The following is a 19950-nucleotide window of genomic DNA, read 5'->3' as shown; positions in this document are numbered from 1 at the left end:
GTTCTTCCCTAGGGATTTTGAGCACTAAAATTTGTTAAAGAGTGGGATTGTATTTCCTGCAAATGCATATTTTCTTAAACCAATGGGTCATGTTAATACTTTTTCTTAGAATCATAGTAAGGGATAGTCTTGTAAAATTTGTCCTAGTAAGAAAGTGTGTCATCCAAGAGAAGAGAACATAGTTAGTAAGGATAACACTACTTTAGTTTTAGGATCTGGTGTCTTAGATCGATTGATTGCTAGATTTGATGCTTTAAAGATAAAGATTTCTGCACAATCCACTTCTTTCTTTGAGCAACTTTCACACCTTCATCGGCATATGGAAAAAGGCTTGTTAATGATTGATGGACAAATGTTATGCTATATGGATCAACTCTAAGCTCTTAAGGATTTCATCAATCATCATCTCCCTTAGTTTTGTTTTATATAGATGGATGTATACATTTTGGATAGTTTACTTTTGCTTTCTACCCATTTTTGGTCTCACAACACTTTACACTTTACATTTTTTTTTTTTTTGACACTTTTCTATCTTATTTACATGCTTATAGGTGGTTGTCTCCTTTTAGGACAAAAAGGGAAAGATACATTATAAATTGAGGTTTTGGATTTTGTTAGATATTGAATGTTGTTGATGATCATTTTTTTTTTTTTTTTTTCTAAGATAACTGTTTAAGATATATATTGATATAAAATACTTGTCTATTTTGGATTTGGATATACATATGTTGATATGAGATACTCGTTGCTATATTATGTATATATTCAATTATTTTGTACATGTGATACTAATTGTTTATGAGTTTTAACTACAAGTTTAGTAGTACCTAGGTTGTGAGCTTAAGTGGGTAAGTAAGCAGCCTTGTATGAGAGTGGGTAGGGCTTGTTTGCTTGTACTCATTCGTGTTGTAAAGGGTTTTAACCCAAAATTTCTTAAGAAAGAGATTGTAAGTGTTTAGCAAGGATGGCAATTTAGGAAAAAAATCTTAAGTGTCTTATAACTCAATTTTTTGAATCCTTCCTAAGATTACTTGCCTAATAAAGATCAAGATGTTGATTTTGCTAAGAAACCAAGGTATATAATTGAGGTTGTAAATAAATGAAATGAAATCAACCAAGTTTTTTAAATTATTCCTTCTTGAACTATTTTGCTTCTAAAAAGAGTTGAGGAGGCTAAGATAACAATTTTTGTCAAAGTGTTGAAATGCCCTATTCCAGGATCGATCTAGATTTGGGTTAGATCAAACGAAATTATTTTTTTCTTGATGGTTTCTAACTGTTGGATCAAGGCCCTCTTTCCTTTAAACCTAAAATTACTTCCTATTTTGGTAGAGACACTTGCAATTGTTCCCCTCTTGAGCTCCATTCTCTTACCAAATTTAGGGTGTTTGGTTACTGTGAAAATCTCTTTTCTTACCTTGATTTCCAAATGGATTTTTTAAAAAAATGGGTTGAGTTTTCCCATTTATTCATCTCTCAATTTCCTATTTATTTGGGTTTTGGATGACAAATAATATTCTTCTTGATTGAGCTTTAAGAAGAGGTCGAGATCAAGCTTGGTGAGGACTCTAACTATGCTTCGGAAGATGAAAGCATGTGGCTAAAGTGAGAAGGTGATGATCAACTAGTCTGTGAAGGATTAATGGACTTAAGCTAAGTAAATCCTTGTATGCATTAGTTATTTTTCATAGTAAAATTTTTTATGATTGGTAGGCTTGCAGCTTTTTATCTCTTAAAAGATTTTTCACGTAAAATTTGGAGTCATTGTCTCTCTTACTCTAATTCTCTCTTCGATTTATCTCTAGTTTTTTTTATCCTTTTGTTACTTGAGCATGTTTGTTGAAAAGATGAAATATGAGCTGAAATTGGCATGATTACCATTTTAGATATTCTTGAATAATTTTTTTATTCATATTGTTAGTGATATCAAGTAATAAATGGATATATATTAAGGTGATAATTGTTCTTAGGAATTAATATTGGAGAATGTTGAAGCATTTGCATATAACTTGCATGTGTAAATTGTTGAGACAGTGTTGTTGCATTCATATTCGCTTGTGATTTTTATCCTTTGTTGAATAGTTGTTAGAAGAGATGAATATAAATTGTGAGGATTCAAAGGAAAAAATAATATATGTTGGAGGACTTTTTCAATTTTGTTAAAAAAACAAAAACCTATTCAACCCTCCTCTAGGTGTAGTTCATCATTAAGATTCACTTTCATAGAGAATTTTAAATACTTTGTCTCTCTTGCTCTTATTATCATACTAGCAAATTCAATAGTCTAAAATTTCCTTAATCAACCTGTCATGTCCTAAGGAATTGAGCGTTGAAATATCAAATAGATGATTCCTTGATTAGAGCCAATTGATATTGATGCATGCCTTAAGTAGAAAGAGAAGACATGAGTTCAAGACTATTCATATCGTAGAGATGGGGTTGCCTATGATAACTTGGAAATAAGATAAGCTAAATGCTAGATCTGAAGTAACCTAAAATTAAATAATATTCATTACCTTGTTTTTTTTATAAAAAAAAAAAAAAAAAATCTTAAAAATAACTATTTAATAATTAAAAATAATTATTAATTTGAAACTTATATTTATTATTTTCTTTTAAAAATAAAATATCTTCAACTAAATCCTAACTTTTTTGTCATATGTGCTTCATGCATAATGCCTAGTGGGGACATCATTTGTCTTAAGGAAAGGGTCATGTTTACAATATTGTAAGCACTTATCTGAATAAATTAATCAATCAATCAATAAATGAGGTAATTGCCCCACATGGCCATTGATCTTCTTCAATTTTTCTGAGCAGACCATAATATCTTGGCACAGAAAAAGAATATCTCCTAGCACACTGAATTTGGAAAGTAACCAAGGAACCCCAGCTGTTCCCTTAAATAATTGAATTATAAGAGGAAGTTGGTACTTCTTGCCAAACACTAGCTAGGTCTCTCTTTCCCATCCAAAGGAGGACGGATAAAGGTCACCCTCAAGATTCAGGTAGGCTCCAAAATAATTGAATTATATGAGCAATTGCTTACTTCCTGCCAAACGACGTAAGAAGCAGCTAGGTTTCTCTCTTCTCTGTACAGAGGAAACGTTACTGTCACCCTCAAGATTCATGAAGGATGCCAAAATAGTTTTATGATTGTTGAACATGTTTTGCTATTTTTTTGTTCTCAAGAACATAAAACTATTTTTTAAAACAATTTTCAAAAGACATTAGTGCTTTCTCCTTGCATTGAGGTGTCATGACTTTCTGAGATTCCTCTTTAAAATTGGTACAATGAAGATAACGCCAAAAACCTGGCTTGGTAAAAAGAAATAGCTTATTGTGTCCCACCTGATCTCATTTATTCGGTTGAAACCTGAAAGCTTCACCAGTAGTTGTCCCAGTTTCACTGCATACATTTCAAGTTTCATAAAATTACATAGCCTGGTCTACCCATGACTATTCCTTATTGGGTTAGTTAAAAGAAAATGACAATGGCGTTATCAATTAAGAAGAGGAAAATTTGAGGCAGAGAAAGTTGATGGGATTAACAATTTTAGATAATGCTCTTTAGGAAGAACTTGAGGACATGAATGACAAGGAATGGGGAAGGATCAACTGTTAGACATGTAGTTATTTTTGTTTGTCTTACTAAAGCTCATAAATATGTTATTATGAAGGAGACATTTGCAAAAATCTTATAGAAGACGATGAAGGACATGTATATGATAAAGAGTTTTAAAAATTGACTCTATTTGAAGAAAAAACTTTTTTGGTATGTCTATACATCATCACATCCATGCTTTTGATAAAACCATAGCACATTTATTAGATTTAGATGAGAATATTAAAGATGAAAATAAAGCCTTGTTATTGTTAAATTTTCTTCTCGATGAATATCTCGCTACCACTTTACTTTATGATAAGGATAAGGCAACTTTTGATGTTGTGTGTACCACTTTGTTGAGCTTTGAATGCAAGACAAAAAGCCAAAAGAGTCATACCGATATGTTAGCAAAAACATTAACAGTAAGAGACCAATCTCAAACTCATAAACATGAAAAAAAGAGGCAACTCTCAATGTGAAAGCAAACCTGCAAAAGATTAAAGTGTCTCTTATCATGGAAAGCAGCATTAGAAAAAGGATTGTCCTAAGCTGAAAAAAGAGATTAAAGGCAAGATGGTCTTTAATGTTCGTATGGCAAACTATGGAAATGATGATTCAAGCTTTGCTTTGGTTAACTCATCTATTTTATGTGATCCAAATGAATGGATTTTGGATCCTCGAAGCACTTATCACATGTGTTCCAATAGAGAGTGGTTTTCAAGTTGCAAAGAACTGCATGGTGTTGTTTTCATGGGCAATAATCCAATTGAAGATTCATGGTATTTCAACTCATTAAAACTCTAATAGATGTTTGTATGTGTAAAATTTGAACAATTGTCTTATTTCTTTTGGAGTATTAGAATAATATTCTATACTACTTTCATGGGAGTATAATTGATGAATCAACAACAACCATTGATGATGAAGAATTAGAAACCATAAAACTATGTCATGTGTGCCTGGGACATGCAGGTGAAAAGACTTTATAGAATTTGGGAAAATAATTAAGGGTACAAAATTTGTAAATTAGGATTTGGTGAGCATTAAAAGTGAGTTTTGAGACTAAAGTTTCCAATGTACTGAAGGGAATTTAAATTAGGTCCATATGGATGTTTTGGGACCAACCAAAGTAGCTTCTTTATGAGGTATGCACTAATTAATTATTTTATTGATAATAACTACTTTTGGAAGGGTTTTAGTATATGTCATGAAAACTAAAGATGAAATTTTACGAATTGTTTTTAAATGGAAAAAGATTATTGAAACTCAATCTAGAAAAAAGATCAAACTACTAGGATCAAATAATGGTTGTGAATATCAAAATGCACTACTACAAAAATAATTTATGATGTCACTATTTATGGTGTCACATTTGAAATAATGACACCATTGAGCTTAAAATTTATAAAGGTGACACATCATATAAAAAATCTTCAATTAGGGTAGTTAGATGATGCTAATTTCAGATTTATGGTGTCATTTTTTGGAAGTGACACCATATGAAATAAAAAATTTTAAATTTTATAACTCAATGGGCCCTTTTTTAAAATAGTGAGTAGGAACAATTTATGAAAAGTCCATTGTTTCCATATATACATTAACTAATATAAAAGATCTTATTGCTTAACCCTAACCATCTTTTTCTTCTCCTTCTTCTCACACCCATGGTCGGCACACCTAAAATTGATATTCTTTGCTTCGTAAAATCTCGGGTAAGTCAAAATCCCTTATCTATCATCTTCATTTTTTTTTATTAATGCAAAAATATTTGTTAGTACAATTGTTTTATATCTCTTGATTTAGTATATCTATGATGTGGGTTTTGTAAATGGTGTTTTTTGTCGAGTTCCAGGGAAGTAAAAACTAGGTTTAACATTCTAACATATTTTTCGTTTCATTGCTAATAAGCCCCAAAACAAATGAAAACAAGAAAAATGAATGATTTTTAAAATTTTTGTCTAATTGAGAATGAGAGATACACTAGTTTTCTTGTATGAAAATAAGAGGATTTATATATATAATAGACATAAAAATAGACTTCTTTGATATTTAATAAACAAGTGAATTTTTCTCTAAAAAAAATAAAATAAGAATTTCTCTATATAATAAAATAATTTACATATGAGATAGTTGTCAATAAGAAAGTTTTGAAAATAAATTTGGGATAAAATATTTTTTAGTAAGTTTTGTTTAGATAATTCAAGAATAAAGTAGTTTATTAACTTTCCTTAAAAAATAATATTCTTCTTTCTTTTTTGAATTGATCAATTTTTTTAGAAATAAAATTGTTAGGTTCTATTCTTTGTAAATGTTTAAGAAATTCTAAAAAATTCTTTAAAAATAAAATGACCTTTCTACCACATTCCTTGTAATAAATAATTGTTTTTTATACATATTGTAAACTAAAAAAAAAAAGTCTTTGTTCAGTTAACCTAAGAAGACATTCCTCTGTGTTGAGAGTCACCTAAATGGAATAAAATATTCAATATCATAGGAGAGTAAAAAGTATTGTAAAAATGATTTTGTTGAGAGAGTTATCTAAATGGAATAAGATATTGGTAGGTGAATAAAATATTATGGTGATTGTAATAGTTGACTTAGTGAGTGGAGGATAAGTGTATGCTTCTTTGTTTATTCTATAAAAACAATAATTTTAGTAGTTGAAAACGTGTATGAAATGACTGAAAATATTTTCTGAAAAATAAGATAATAATAAATGGATAATAGCTCATTTCCTAAAAATCTTTTGATAAATTAAAATAACTTGTAGTTAAAATATATTCTTGTGAAAGTATTTAAAAATGAACCAATATATTAATAATTGTTATGATTAAAAAATCAATAATGTTTATGAAAAGTTCTTTGATTCTTTCTCATTCTAATTTTTCTCTTAACATTTTTTAATAAAAAAATTAGATTTTTTTGTCTTATATGCACAATTTTCATGCTTGTTATAATATCATATCTTATCATATTAGTAGTTGAAAACATTTTTATATTTTGTTACTAAAATTTTATTTTATATAATTGAGATGAAATTTAATGGACATTGTTATTTCACAAAATGAACTTTAAAAAATATTGAAATTAAAAAAATCCTTCCAAGAAATATACTATATATATATATATATATATATATTAGATGTTAAAAATGATTTTTAAAAACAAAATGAATTATAAAAAAAAATTAAAAAGTGCAAATTTTAAGTAGAAAATTAGTATTTTTTTAAAATTTTAGATTTATATTTTGATTTTGTAGTTTTGATTTATTTTTTATTTTCTTGAATTGTTTTTATTTGAGTTCAAATGTGACTACTTTGTTATAAGATTCATTAAAGAAATAATTGTTGATTTTACAGTTATTGCTTTAAAGGTTTTACTCATTTAATGAATTGTATATAATTTCATACTTCCAATTATTGTGATATTAATGTTATTCTCATTTGATTTCAGTTTGATGACCAAAAAAACATATTCTCAAGTAGAATTTGATGAAATTAGAGAAGAATGGATTACTTTTGTGTTATAACTAATCATGAATCATATTGATGTATCGTGATCATTCATGGTAAGTCCCTTAGTTGTTATATGATTGAATTTTCCATTGGTATTGTATAACATTACTTATTCTTTACGAACTATTTTTATATCAAAACGAGAAAAAGGAAAAAGAAAAAGAAAACATTAGTACTTAGATTTGTTTATTGTTTATAACATCACATTTTTATTTTCAATAAGAACTCTAAACCTCATTAAACTATGAAATGCAGGTATACACTCTTGGGAGGACAGTATGAAGAATAAAAAGAAAGAAGAAAGAGGCAACAAGATTTAGGTTTTTAGATATGACTCTTATGTCATACATTATTGGACATAAACATTACTTTATTTGGAATTGAGAATTTTGGGTTTTTGGATGCAACTCTTCTGTCATTTTATGGTTAGCCGGTTTTATGCATATGAAATGTAGGTATACATGAATGTTGGGAAGCTTAACATTTCTAAATCATGTTTTAATGTGTATTCACTTTTCTTTTTTAGTTTTGGTGGGTTTGATGTGTTTGATGTACTATTATTTTGTGAACATTTGATATACAAATATTATTGGATGATGTAATGTGTTACAAGTTAATTTATAAGCATTATGAAAATATAAGTTAAATATAATATGATTATTATATTTATGGACAATTTACACAGGTTGGTCTTATTTATTAATAAGCATTACAAAAATCTACAAACTAATCAACAAAAAACAACCATATCTTCCATAATCATTTACAATGATGTGACACCATAAATTAAAGGTGATACATTTAACGTGACACCATAACTCAAAGATGATGCATTTAATATGACACCTTATATATCTCATACAACTCTATATCAAATTAAGCATCACTAAAAATATATGGTGTCACTTTTGAATGTGTCACCATTTATCTGCTTTGGTGTCGCTTCGAAATATGTCACCAATTGATACCCTCTATGGTGTCAGTGGATAAGGTGACGCTATATTGTAGTGACACCCTATGTTTATAGTGACTTATTATAAATGTCACCATATATCTTTTTTCTTGTAGTGATGATTCATTTCTCCAAGTATTTGAAAATAAAAGCATTTTTTGACACTTCAGAATTGGAGATACACACCATAGTAACAAAGCAAATAAATTGAACTTTATTGAAAAAAGGTGATGTATGTTAGATTGAGCAAAAAATGTTGGGTTGAGACAATTATTTATGCATGTCATCTCATTAGTTGTATATCATTAACCAAACTTGAGGGCAAAACTCCTATTGTAGTATGGTTTAGAATAAGGGCAAATGATTATGATTCAGTTTAACTTACTGGGTCATGGAAGTGATTTTCATGAACTTAGGTTTGTTTTTTCCCCTCATGTTTCATATGCTTCAAAATTAATGAAAACAAGCAGTTCAACTCAACAAATGTGTTGAACAGTTTGGATATAGAATAAGGAAGTGGAACAGCCATCATCTAGTGCATACTATAATGATCAGTTCCCCAATTCAGGGTGAACTCAAGCTTAAAAGATAGAGATTTAGCTCTTGATCTTATGGCTGGTATGACCTTCAAATAAAGATGAAGTCCACAATGAGCAAACCGTACAAATATTAAACTAGCCTTCAATAGTTTGGCTCTTAGTGATGAATGAAAACAATTATTACCGATGTGATTGTGCATGTATAGGTAGATCAATATGTTACTTCGGTATTGGGCAATTGTCTTCTTTGTTCGATGAAAGGATTATCCATTCTATAAATGATACTTGGATTTTTTATGAGGATTTTTATTGACTTGATCCTTATCTTTTTAGAGTAATACTTATTGTATAATTCACCAAAGTGGAGTTGTTTTTTGTCAAGAGGAAACAATGGCGATTCATATGTTTGATTACATACTTACATCAAGCGTAAATATAGAAAGTGATAATTTTTTTTATTTTTCTTATTTTAGGATTATTATTAATTAATAATATAGTTTTATTAGAGTTTGAATTTTTTTTGTAGTATAATTAGAATTAGTTTCCTAATAGAATTAGAATTAACAATTTATATATAGGTTTTAATATTAAACAATTTAAACTCTAATAATATTCACAATATTTGTACGTGTGATTTAAAAAACAAATTGTTTTTAAAATTTTTACCAATATTTGGTTATTGTTCTATAACAATAATTTTTAAAAACAAACTAAAATAGAGAATTGTTCTTTTGATTTTTTTTTATTATAAAAATGATTTTCAAATCATGTGAGAATTTGTATTGAATTTATTAATAAGTTTAATAATTAAAAAATAGAACAGTATTAGAAATTATTTAATAACTATAAAAAAATAATAGACATAATTAATTATTTAAATTCTTGAAATAAATCTTGTAATTTTAAATAAAATAATTCAATTTGTCATCTTCATATTTGAGTAATAAATATAATAAAAAATTTGGCTCATTTATACCTTAAAAATTTAAATTTTATTTGTTGTCATATTCATTTAAAATAGAATAGTATTAGAAATTATTAATTTTGAATAATCATTCTTTATTTAAAAAAAAAATTAATTAATTATTCTTTTATAAGATGTTAATATTCATATTTTATAATATTTATAAAATCATATAGAAATTAATAGAAATTATTAATTTTGAAATATTATTATTTATTTTTAACAAAATGAATCCATTAATGTTAATATTTATATTTTTTTAATATTTATAAATAAATTCATTTATAATTTTATTATATTATTAATATTCACATTTTATTAAAAACTATTAATTTTTAAATTTATTACAATTAATTTTTTTTATTTTTAATAATATACAATTGTGTTTTTTATAAATAAAAATAAAAATAAAAAGTAACTTAGGAATCAAAATATCTTTTAGTTTGAGAGAATTAAAATCTCAAGTATAAGTTGTGGGGGCTTCCCTCCACGTATCCTCCCCTAATCCAAAACCCTTGGTTCGTCCAAGGTAAAGAGATGATCCATCTAGATCCATTTGTCTGAACCAAAACAAATTTCATCTAGCACAAGACGAATGAGTTTTCTTTCTTTCCAGATGTATGACGGAATGGACAGACCAAGTCAACAGAGATTTCCAAACGAATTAACTAACATAACCGGAGACTCTAGGCATTGAACAGATGGACAATCACATCCAATGCCTGAGCAACGACTTAGACGACATTTACACCTGAAAGTCAATGTTTATTAATTGCTACGCGCAATCTGCGACATTGATAAATGAAAATGCATAGTCAACTACATGGTCTGATACTCTTGCTCAACAGCTAGCAAATGGCACTAGTCAGCGGATTTTGTTTAGTATGATTGCTCAATCGGTGCAGAGATGATGGCATTGACCCTCTTACTAAGGCTTGATTTCCGCCCTAGTGGCAATCATCATCACAAAAAAGGCATGAATGCACCATCAGCATTAGGGTGAAGGTGCCATCCGCTCTATAAAAACCTAGGAGAAGCATGAAAAAAAGTATGCGCGTACAAATCCATTTGAAAGAATTAGACCCGTCCTTATTCTTTTCTAACTTAAGCTTCAGAGGGGAGTGCCTGGACCACCTGTCCAGACATCCTTTGTGTAGGGAAGAAGCTCGTTTAACTCCAGAGAAGCTAGATGGACTCAATCTGGTTGGCACTACACCAACATTGGCGTCGTCTGTGGGAAGCGAAAGAACTAAGGATGTCAACACCCTCCAGAAGTCAATCGTCAATTATGGGCGGGGAGGATTATTTTGTATGGCATAAAATGATGGAAAGATGCCAATAAGAAAATGATCAACAGATGTGGACTCTGTTTTGCCAAACGAAATGACTCGGAGAGGAGAATGAGGAGTTGCACGCTCAGATGTCAATAGCGGGCCCCTTTTAAAGTCAGCACACTCAGAGCTAACACACAACTTTGAGGCGAACTGTTGAGGCATTTTACCCCTGGGGAACAGAGTTCTCTTTTAGTAGTTATTCAAAACAGTCCAAGGAGGAGTCTTCATCGGATTGCCAGATTCATCCGAATGAAGGAACAACCTCTACCCAGGTATCCAAGAAAATGAGGCGCAACAAAATATCGCATTTATTAGATGCATTGCGAGCTCGGATGGGACCTCAAGCGCCAAGCGTGGAGAGGCAATCACGCATGTTAGAAATTCTGAGTGCTCGTTTAGGTCCCCCAGGCACAACACATATGCTAGAACGACCCTCTCAACTATCAAGGTAGCAAGTTGAAGTGTTGCCGAAGCGAGCTCTACACGACTGCATCAGCCGATGGCTGGATGACATGCTCTCCACGCCATTTGGCCCCCATATTTTCAACTAAGAGCTGCTCAAGGGATTCATAGTGTCAAAGTTCATGATGTACGATGGAACGAGCGACCCATTTAATCATATTATGCACTTCAGGCAGCTTATGACCCTTGACATAGGGAATAATGCACTAATGCAAGATTTTTCAGGTTAGCCTACACAGCTCAGCTCTATCATGGTTCCACCATCTCCCACCGAATTCCTCAAACACGTTCCAGGATATCTTGAAAGCCTTTATGGGCCACTACCTATGTTCTGCTCGCCAAAAACAGAACATAAGCACCCTGCAAAACATCAAGTTGCAGGAGAACGAGTCACTCAAAGACTTCATGAAGCGGTTCCAGCAAACAGTACTCCAAGTGGAATCCTACAATATGGATGTCCTCCTGTAAATCTTCAAGCGAAATATCAACCTAAGCATACCCTTTTTTGAGTCTCTTGCAAAGAAGCCGCCTACAACGATGGATGACCTATTCAGACAGGCGGATAAATATTCTATGCTTGAAGACGAAGTCCGAGCAACTTCTCAACAAGTCTTGGTCACCAATCACCTGACCAAGAACAATGAGGCCAGCAGTTCTAAGCCCTTGAACCAATCGAGGCAAGCTAGCAAGTGAGACTCACCCCCTCAGTATCTCCTATGAAAGACTTATTCCTATCATTCGTGATCTGTCATACTTCAGGTCACCGAAACCTATCAAGACAGATCTGGCTAAGCGAGATTGGAATAGAAGGTGCTCCTATCATTAGGATCACGGTCATATCACCAAGCAATGCAAGAGTCTCCATTACTTGGTGAAGAAACTAATTAAGGTCGGGTACTTAAAACAGTATGTCCACACAACTGGCAGGCAAAAAAAGGCAGTGCAAAAGGCAACCATCCAAGCCCCTGCATCTCCGACAGCTCCCAAAGTTGTCATCAACTACATACATAGAGGCCTCGTAGACAATAAACACAGTTTTAAGCGGCAAAGGCGAAGGTCGCTCTGTGCAGCCTCTATAAAAGAGCGGGTTAATTCCATTCAGCAACGTTTCGAAAGAGAGTGTGCGCCCTATAGACGACATAGTTACTTTTCCTCTAGTAGATGTTAATTTAGTGTTGCAACCGCATGAAGATACCCTAGTCCTAAAACTAGGGGTAGGCATATTTGACATGAGAAGGATTCTGGTTTACTCGGGTAGCTTAGCTGACCTCTTGCAAATGTTCGCCTACAAGTAGATGGGCTACTCACTATCCGCCCTAGAGAACCCAAGGCATTTATTGTTCGGGTTTAATGGAGCTACAACGACTTTCCTGGGTGACGTTGTGCTACCCATCTAAGTTGGCCTATTCACCCTGAATGTGTGATTCTCGGTGGTTGACGACTTGTTCCCATACAATGCTATAATCGGGCATGCATGCTTCATAAAATGAAATTCATTCCCTCTACGTACCACCAAATGGTGAGCTACCTCATAGAGGAAGGACAAGTCGATCTTCTTGGCAGTCAACTAGCTGCATGCCAATGCTATCAAGTGGTGCTAGACTTCAGACAATCGGTCGATGATGAGATACACCCTGAATCATCAAGCGTAATGAAGCAATAAAAATCAATGAGCTCGATAGAGAAAGATCTGTCTATAGTTGATCTTCTTCAACCACTACACCCTTCACATGACATAGAATAAATCATCTATACCAGCTCTTTGCTTACGCATGAGAGACTAGCACTGTTAGAAAGAATGATCCAGCGCAACATTGACATCTTTGCCTAAACTCACTCGAACATGTCGGGGATTCATCTGCCTATCCTCCCACAAACTTAATGTTTCACCTACCTCGCGGCCTGTCGGAGAAAAGGTCCAGCATTTCCATCTGGACAGGCAGAAAATCATCCAGGAAGAAATTGACAAATTATTGGCAACCGAATTGATCAAAGATGTCAAGTATCCGGATTGGTTGGCAAACGTGATGGTAGTTCCGAAGAAGAATGGAAAGTGGCGAGTTTGTGTTGATTACACCAACCTAAATGACATCTGTTTAAAGGATAGCTTTCCTTTACCCCGGATAGACCAGATAGTTGATGCCACTGTCAGACATGAGGTGTTTTCCTTTCTAGACACCTTCTCCGAATACCACCAAATCCCCATGTTCTAGTCAGATAAGAAGAATACAACCTTTGTTACACCGCAAGGGTTGTACTGTTACAAAGTCATGCCATTCAGACCCAAGAACACCGGTGCTACCTACCATAGGCTAATAACAAAAATTTTCAAGCCCCTAATTGGTTGAACTATGGAAGTCTACATTGACGACATTGTTGTAAAGAGCGAAACCCGAGCTGAGCATGCCCAACACCTGGAATAAGCATTCCATCTTATGCGAGCATACAACATGAAGCTCAATCCAGCTAAGTGTGCCTTTGGCATCAACGCAAGGAAGTTTCTAAGGTTTATGGTAACCCAAAGAGGAATTGAAGTCAATCCGGCTCAAGTGAAAGTCGTTCTCAAAACAATTGCTCTAAACAATAAGAAAGAGTTACAACCCCTCACGGGTTGTCTCGTAGCTTTGGGACATTTCATAACTCGTTTCACAGACAAGCTAAGGCCTTTTTTCCTCACACTCAAGGGAGCAAGCACATTCGACTCATTAACATAGCTACACTTTTTTTTTTTTTTTTTGCATAAATCACATTTACGCACTCAATTTAGTTAAATTGTTAGACTCAAAAAGATCTAAACCAATATAGATGAATAAATGCAAGCAAACACATGCTTCATCTTAATCACCATCATTTGTCAATCTCCATGTATTCATTTTATTATGAATGATTTTATCTACTTTTAATTCATTTGTCAATCATTTATGTTACAAATTTTCATCACTTTGAGCCAATATTTTGAATGTTAGATGACTAATCCTTGTGAAGACAGTCAAACACTTTATTGCAGATGTTCATTCTCAATCAAATGGATAAAGATACTTGCAAAAAATATTTTTATAAATGTTTATTATCAATCAAATTGCCCAAAGTCATTGCACAAGCAATGATAATTAAAACAACAATCTAGATACAATTAAATCAACATAACTATATACATTTTTCATGCAACCATCTCATTTACCCACTCATTTTAGTTAAAGTGTTAGATTCAAAAGTAGCTAAGTCAATACTGATGATGAAAACATGAAAGCAAACACATGCTTCATCTTAATAATCATCATTTATCAAGCTCCCTGTATTAATTGTTTCCAAATTGTTATTTTAATTATGGTTGCTTGTGCAATTTCTTCTAGTAATTTAAATAAACAATTATAGCAATAGTTTTTGAAAGTATCTTTATCCATTTGATTGAGAATGAATATCTATAGTATAGTGTTTGACCATTTTCACAAGGACTAGTCATATAAGATTCAAAACATTGATTTAAAGTGATGAAAATTTGTAGCATAAAAGATTGACAAATGAATTAAAAGTACATAAAATCATTCATGATAAAATGAATACGTGAGCTTGGTAAATGATGATGATTAAGAGGAAGCATGTGTTTTTGCATGTCTTCATCATCTATATTGGCTTGACTCCTTTTGAGTTTGACACTTTAACTAAAATGAGTGGGTAAATGAGATGGTTGTAGAAAAAATGTATATGGGTATGTTAATTTAATTGTATCTAGATTGTTTTTTTAATTATTGTTCCTTGTGCAATGACTTTTGACAATTTGATTGATAATAAATAGTTATTGCAATAGTTTTTGAAAGTATCTTTATCCATTTGATTGAGAATGAATACCTATAGTATAGTGTTTGACTATTTTCGCTAGGATTAGTCATCTAACATTCAACATATCAATTCAAAGTGATGAAAATTTGTAGCATAAATGATTGACAAATGAATTAAAAATAGATAAAAATTCATGATAAAATTAATATGTGGAGCTTGATAAATAATGATGATTAAGATGAAGCATGTGTTTGCTTGTGTATCTTAATCATCTATATTGGCTTGGCTCCTTTTCAATCTAACACTTTAACTAAAACGAGTGGGTAAATGAGATGGTTGCAGGAAAAATGTAAATAGGTATGTTGATTTAATTGTATCTAGATTATTGTTTTAATTATCGTTGTTTGTGCAATGAATTTGGCAATTTGATTGATAATAAACAGTTATAGCATTAGTTTTTTAAAGTATTTTTATCCATTTGATTGAGAATGAATACCTATAGTATAGTGTTTGACCGTTTTCACAAGGATTAGTCATCTATGATTCAAAATATTGATTCAAAGTGAATAAAATTTGTAACATAAATGATTGACAAATGAATTAAAAGTAGATAAAATCATTCATGATAAAATGAATATGTGGAGCTTGATAAATGATGATGATTAAGATGAAGCAAAATAGAGAATTTATCAATTGAATAGATGTCATCCAAATATATTCAATTATAGGATTAGATCTACACTTTAAATAGGGTCAATTCCAAATAAAAATTCAATTGCACGTTCAGTGTTTAGAAACTCTATAGAATTTGAGCCCTTGATGCTTTCTTGATCTATTCAAGCTTCTACACATAAGTAATGTAAATGAACCACAATGAATCTAACCATAGGAAAATTTTCAAATTGTCTATAAAGCATAACTTATGGCTAATGTTGGAGAAATTTCAAGAGATCTTTACAATTAGATCAATGAGAGAACCATGAGTATTACAATAGGAATTGAATTTCACTTAAGACAATCCTCCTCAAGGGCATGTAGTCCATTGATAGTTATCATTGATCCTAATTCTTAGACCCAATATTTGGGCACAAGCACATCTTAAAATGACATGTATTGGCAAAAATTTAGGGTTTTGTTGAAATAGAAATTAAATAGAAAGAGAGTTCTAGGGAGAAAAGAAAAAAGGCTAGGTTTCAATTTTTTCTTCTACTAACACCATTAAACACCCATTGAAGCGTCTCATGGGTATTTTTAAGCTCTTAAACTTGTTTGAAGTTATAATTGGCATATTTATAGTAATACAAGTATCGCTTTCCTTTTGCCATATTAACTTAAGTCTTATGGAAAGTTTGAGTAGTGACATTTGTAACATTTACTATAGTGAATTGTTGTCAAAGCTTGACTTGTGCATGTAAGCACATTTTCAAACCATATTAAATCTTAATATTTGTGTCTTGCTTTCTATCCGTTTGATAAATCATCTCTTAAAATTCTTGCTATTCATTTTTTTTTTTTTTGTGCTTTGATTGCAAATTTGTTACAAATTACTTCCATCTGAATTGTATTGGTAGATAGATAAATTACTTTGACATATTGATATTTATTTTCATTCCTGGGATTGGAGAGTTATTGTTTTTATGTCTTCTTTTTCTAACACATGTAATAAATTTTGTTATACTCAATATCAATGAAATGAAAATTAAATGATAATATCTTCATTAATATTAATATTAATATAAAAAATAAATATTATTTTTTATTTTCCATTATATTAGTACTTGACAGTTCATGATAAAATTGCATTTGTTTTACATTTACTGAGCACCTTTGAAAGTGCCACCATCCGGAATCAACTGCAGCACTTGTGCTTGATGGGGTACCATCACATCTAGCAGATATGGACCAGGAGTCTTCAACATCTTCTCTATTGCCTCTCTCAGCTCTGCTTTCTTTGTCACACGGGCTGCAGTTATGTTGCAAGCTTCCGCAAACATCAACATGTCAGGAAATACTTGGGCCTGGTTCGATGGATTCCCCATGTATGAGTGCAACGAATCACCGTCCCCATATTCATACTCATATTGATAAACCATGCCAAGGTGCTGATTATTCAATAGCATAATCTTCACTGGCAGATTTTCCACTCGTATTGTAGCCAATTCCTGGATATTCATCATAAAGCTTCCGTCACCATCAATGTCGACAACAATTGCGTCGGGTTTAGCAAGTGCAGCACCCATAGCAGCAGGCAATCCGAACCCCATTGCTCCTAATCCACTTGAAGAGAGCCAGTGGCGGGGATTCTTATGCTTGCAATACTGGGCAGCCCACATCTGATGCTGCCCGACTCCGGTACAAATAATAGCATTTCCATTAGTTAATTCATCCAAAAGTTGAATAGCATACTGTGGAGGAATAGCCTCTCCAAATGTTCTATAACTTGCTGGGTATTTCTCTTTCTGCTCATCAATTTCCTCTATCCAAGCCGATACATTGTCATTAAACTTTGTCCCTTTTCCTCTTTTGTTTTCTGCAGTGGGTTGCTTTGCTTCATTCTTCTCCAAGATCGTGTTGATGCCTTCCAATGCCAGCTTTACATCAGTGCAAATTGAAAGATGGGGTTTTTTGTTCTTTCCGATTTCTGCTGGATCAATATCAATATGAACAATTGTAGCATTTCTAGCGAAAGCTTCAACTTTACCTGTTACCCGATCGTCAAATCGGACACCAAATGCTAGCAACAAATCAGACCTGTCCACAGCGTAGTTTGCTTGTATAGTCCCATGCATTCCGAGCATGTGAAGAGATAGGTCATCCGTGCATGGGAAAATCCCTAGACCCATTAAAGTACTTGCCACAGGTATACCAGTGAGCCCCACAAACCGCCTTAACTCTTCACTGCAGTTCATACACCCTCCACCAGCATACACAACTGGCCTCTTTGACACTGAAATTAATCGAACAATTTCTTCCAGGTGGGCCTTTTCCGGCAATTTAGGCAATCTGGATGCATTCCCAAGCAGCATAATTGGCTTATTCCAATTCGGAACCACGAGCTCTTTCTGTATATCTCTTGGTATATCGATCAATACCGGACCAGGTCGACCTGAAGTTGCAAGGAGAAAGGCTTCTTTAACTGTGCGAGGAATGTCTTCAACATCAAGAACTAAATAATTGAACTTTGTGATCGGTCGAGTTATATCAATAAGTGGGACTTCTTGGAAGGCATCGGTTCCCATCAAGCCTCGTGGGACTTGCCCAGTAATGGCCACGATGGGTATGCTATCGAAGTTTGCATCCGCAATGCCGCTGATAATATTAGTGGCGCCTGGACCAGAGGAGGTGAGGCAGACACCAGGGCGTCCAGAAGCGCGAGCATAGCCGTCTGCCGCAAAGATGCCCCCTTGCTCATGTCTGGGCAGCACGTTTCTGATCATGGAGGAGCGAGCGAGGGCTTCGTGAATCTCCATGGAGGCTCCCCCCGGGTAACCGAAGACATGAGTCACCCCTTCACGTTCCAGGGCTTCCACAAGGATGTCACTGCCCTTCCTCGGCTGGTCAGCGGCGAACCGGGAAACCAAGGTTTCTGGGGCGCCCCGGGAGGGTTCGGGAGTGACACTGAGGTGGCAGCGGGAGAGACACTTTGTGCTGGTAGGTTTATGGTAATGTTTGGGAATGGGGATGGTGATGTTGAAAAATGAGGTAGGAAAATTGGAGTAATGCTGCAAAAAGGGTTTGAAAAAGGTGATGTTTGTAGCTGCAACATTCGCCATTGTTGAATGCAGCGAGCTCAGTACAAGTTCTGTTGAGTGTGCAGTTTTGTGGCTGGCAAGATTGGTTTTATATCAAACATGGATGGCGAAAAAACATGGTATATACGTCCAACATTTTTTATAGTTTTTTTTTCATACATTACTTGAAAGTCATGTTTTAACATAGCAACACTTCGAAGGAACAATAGCAATCTGAACAAATTTTGTTCAATATCCATGAAATGACTACTAGACCAATTATATATTCAGCACCATGAATACTAACATATAAAAAGTGTTAAGGTACTTATCTTGATGACTTCTTTTACCAATAATCTTCGGTATGATGGTCATGTAATTATAATTTAAAAAATATCCTCTTTAAAATATTCTATTATTGTGAAACTTTAATTTTTAAGATCTTGTTTGAACTGACTACTAGGATATCAAACCTCATTTCTAAGACAAATATGAGTCTTTTGGTACATATTTTGACAACTTAACTGTGGCGTTTAAGAGAACCCCAAATAGAAGCAAAGATGAAATAGTTGCATCTTGCAAATTACATTTTTATACACAAAAACTCTTCTACTTAATCAAACTCTAATTATACTAATTTGATCTTTTTATTTATATAAGTTAAAAATATGAAGCAAAATCTCCATTCAAACTAAATCATCTAACTTCTCTATATATTGGCCTTGTAATCTGAAAATGATATAATATGTTTAATAGTTGTATTTGCTACAAGTTCTTAGACATTAAAAAAAGTATTTAAAAATCAATTGCAACCTTTAAAGATGTTTGTATAGAATTAAGAATCGTGAATGACACTTAGGCGGTGTTGTTTTTTTATACTTAATTCTAAATAGAACTTAAAAATAAATAGTTTTTAATAGTATTAAGTATTAGTTTGTTTATTTTTATAATATTTTATTTTTATTAAGTATTTAAAAATAAAGAAAACCAATATGCATGTTACTTTTTCCATTTAGAAAAGTCAAGTATTTTGGTTTTTTCTATTTAACCAAAAATTTATTATAAA

General features: G+C 32.5%; 1 protein-coding gene across 1 annotated transcript; it reads right to left on the bottom strand.

Annotated features, from left to right (window-relative positions):
• Window positions 1-16902: 16902 nt before the first annotated feature.
• LOC117933282 (acetolactate synthase 2, chloroplastic-like) lies at window positions 16903-18926 on the bottom strand. The gene has a single exon (XM_034854659.1). It carries the CDS (start codon window positions 18924-18926, stop codon window positions 16968-16970), a length of 1959 nt encoding a protein of 652 aa, XP_034710550.1. The 3' UTR covers window positions 16903-16967.
• Between the last annotated feature and the right edge of the window lie 1024 nt (window positions 18927-19950).

This window comes from Vitis riparia, chromosome 16 (assembly GCF_004353265.1).
Source record: "Vitis riparia cultivar Riparia Gloire de Montpellier isolate 1030 chromosome 16, EGFV_Vit.rip_1.0, whole genome shotgun sequence".
Lineage (NCBI taxonomy): Eukaryota > Viridiplantae > Streptophyta > Magnoliopsida > Vitales > Vitaceae > Vitis > Vitis riparia.
Note: the sequence above shows the minus strand (reverse complement) of the source record. Positions and strands in the feature narration are given on the sequence as shown.

Coding starts and splice junctions, on each gene's coding strand:
- LOC117933282 (XM_034854659.1), bottom strand. CDS start 18,926: ATGGCGAATGTTGCAGCTACAAACATCACCTTTTTCAAACCCTTTTTG.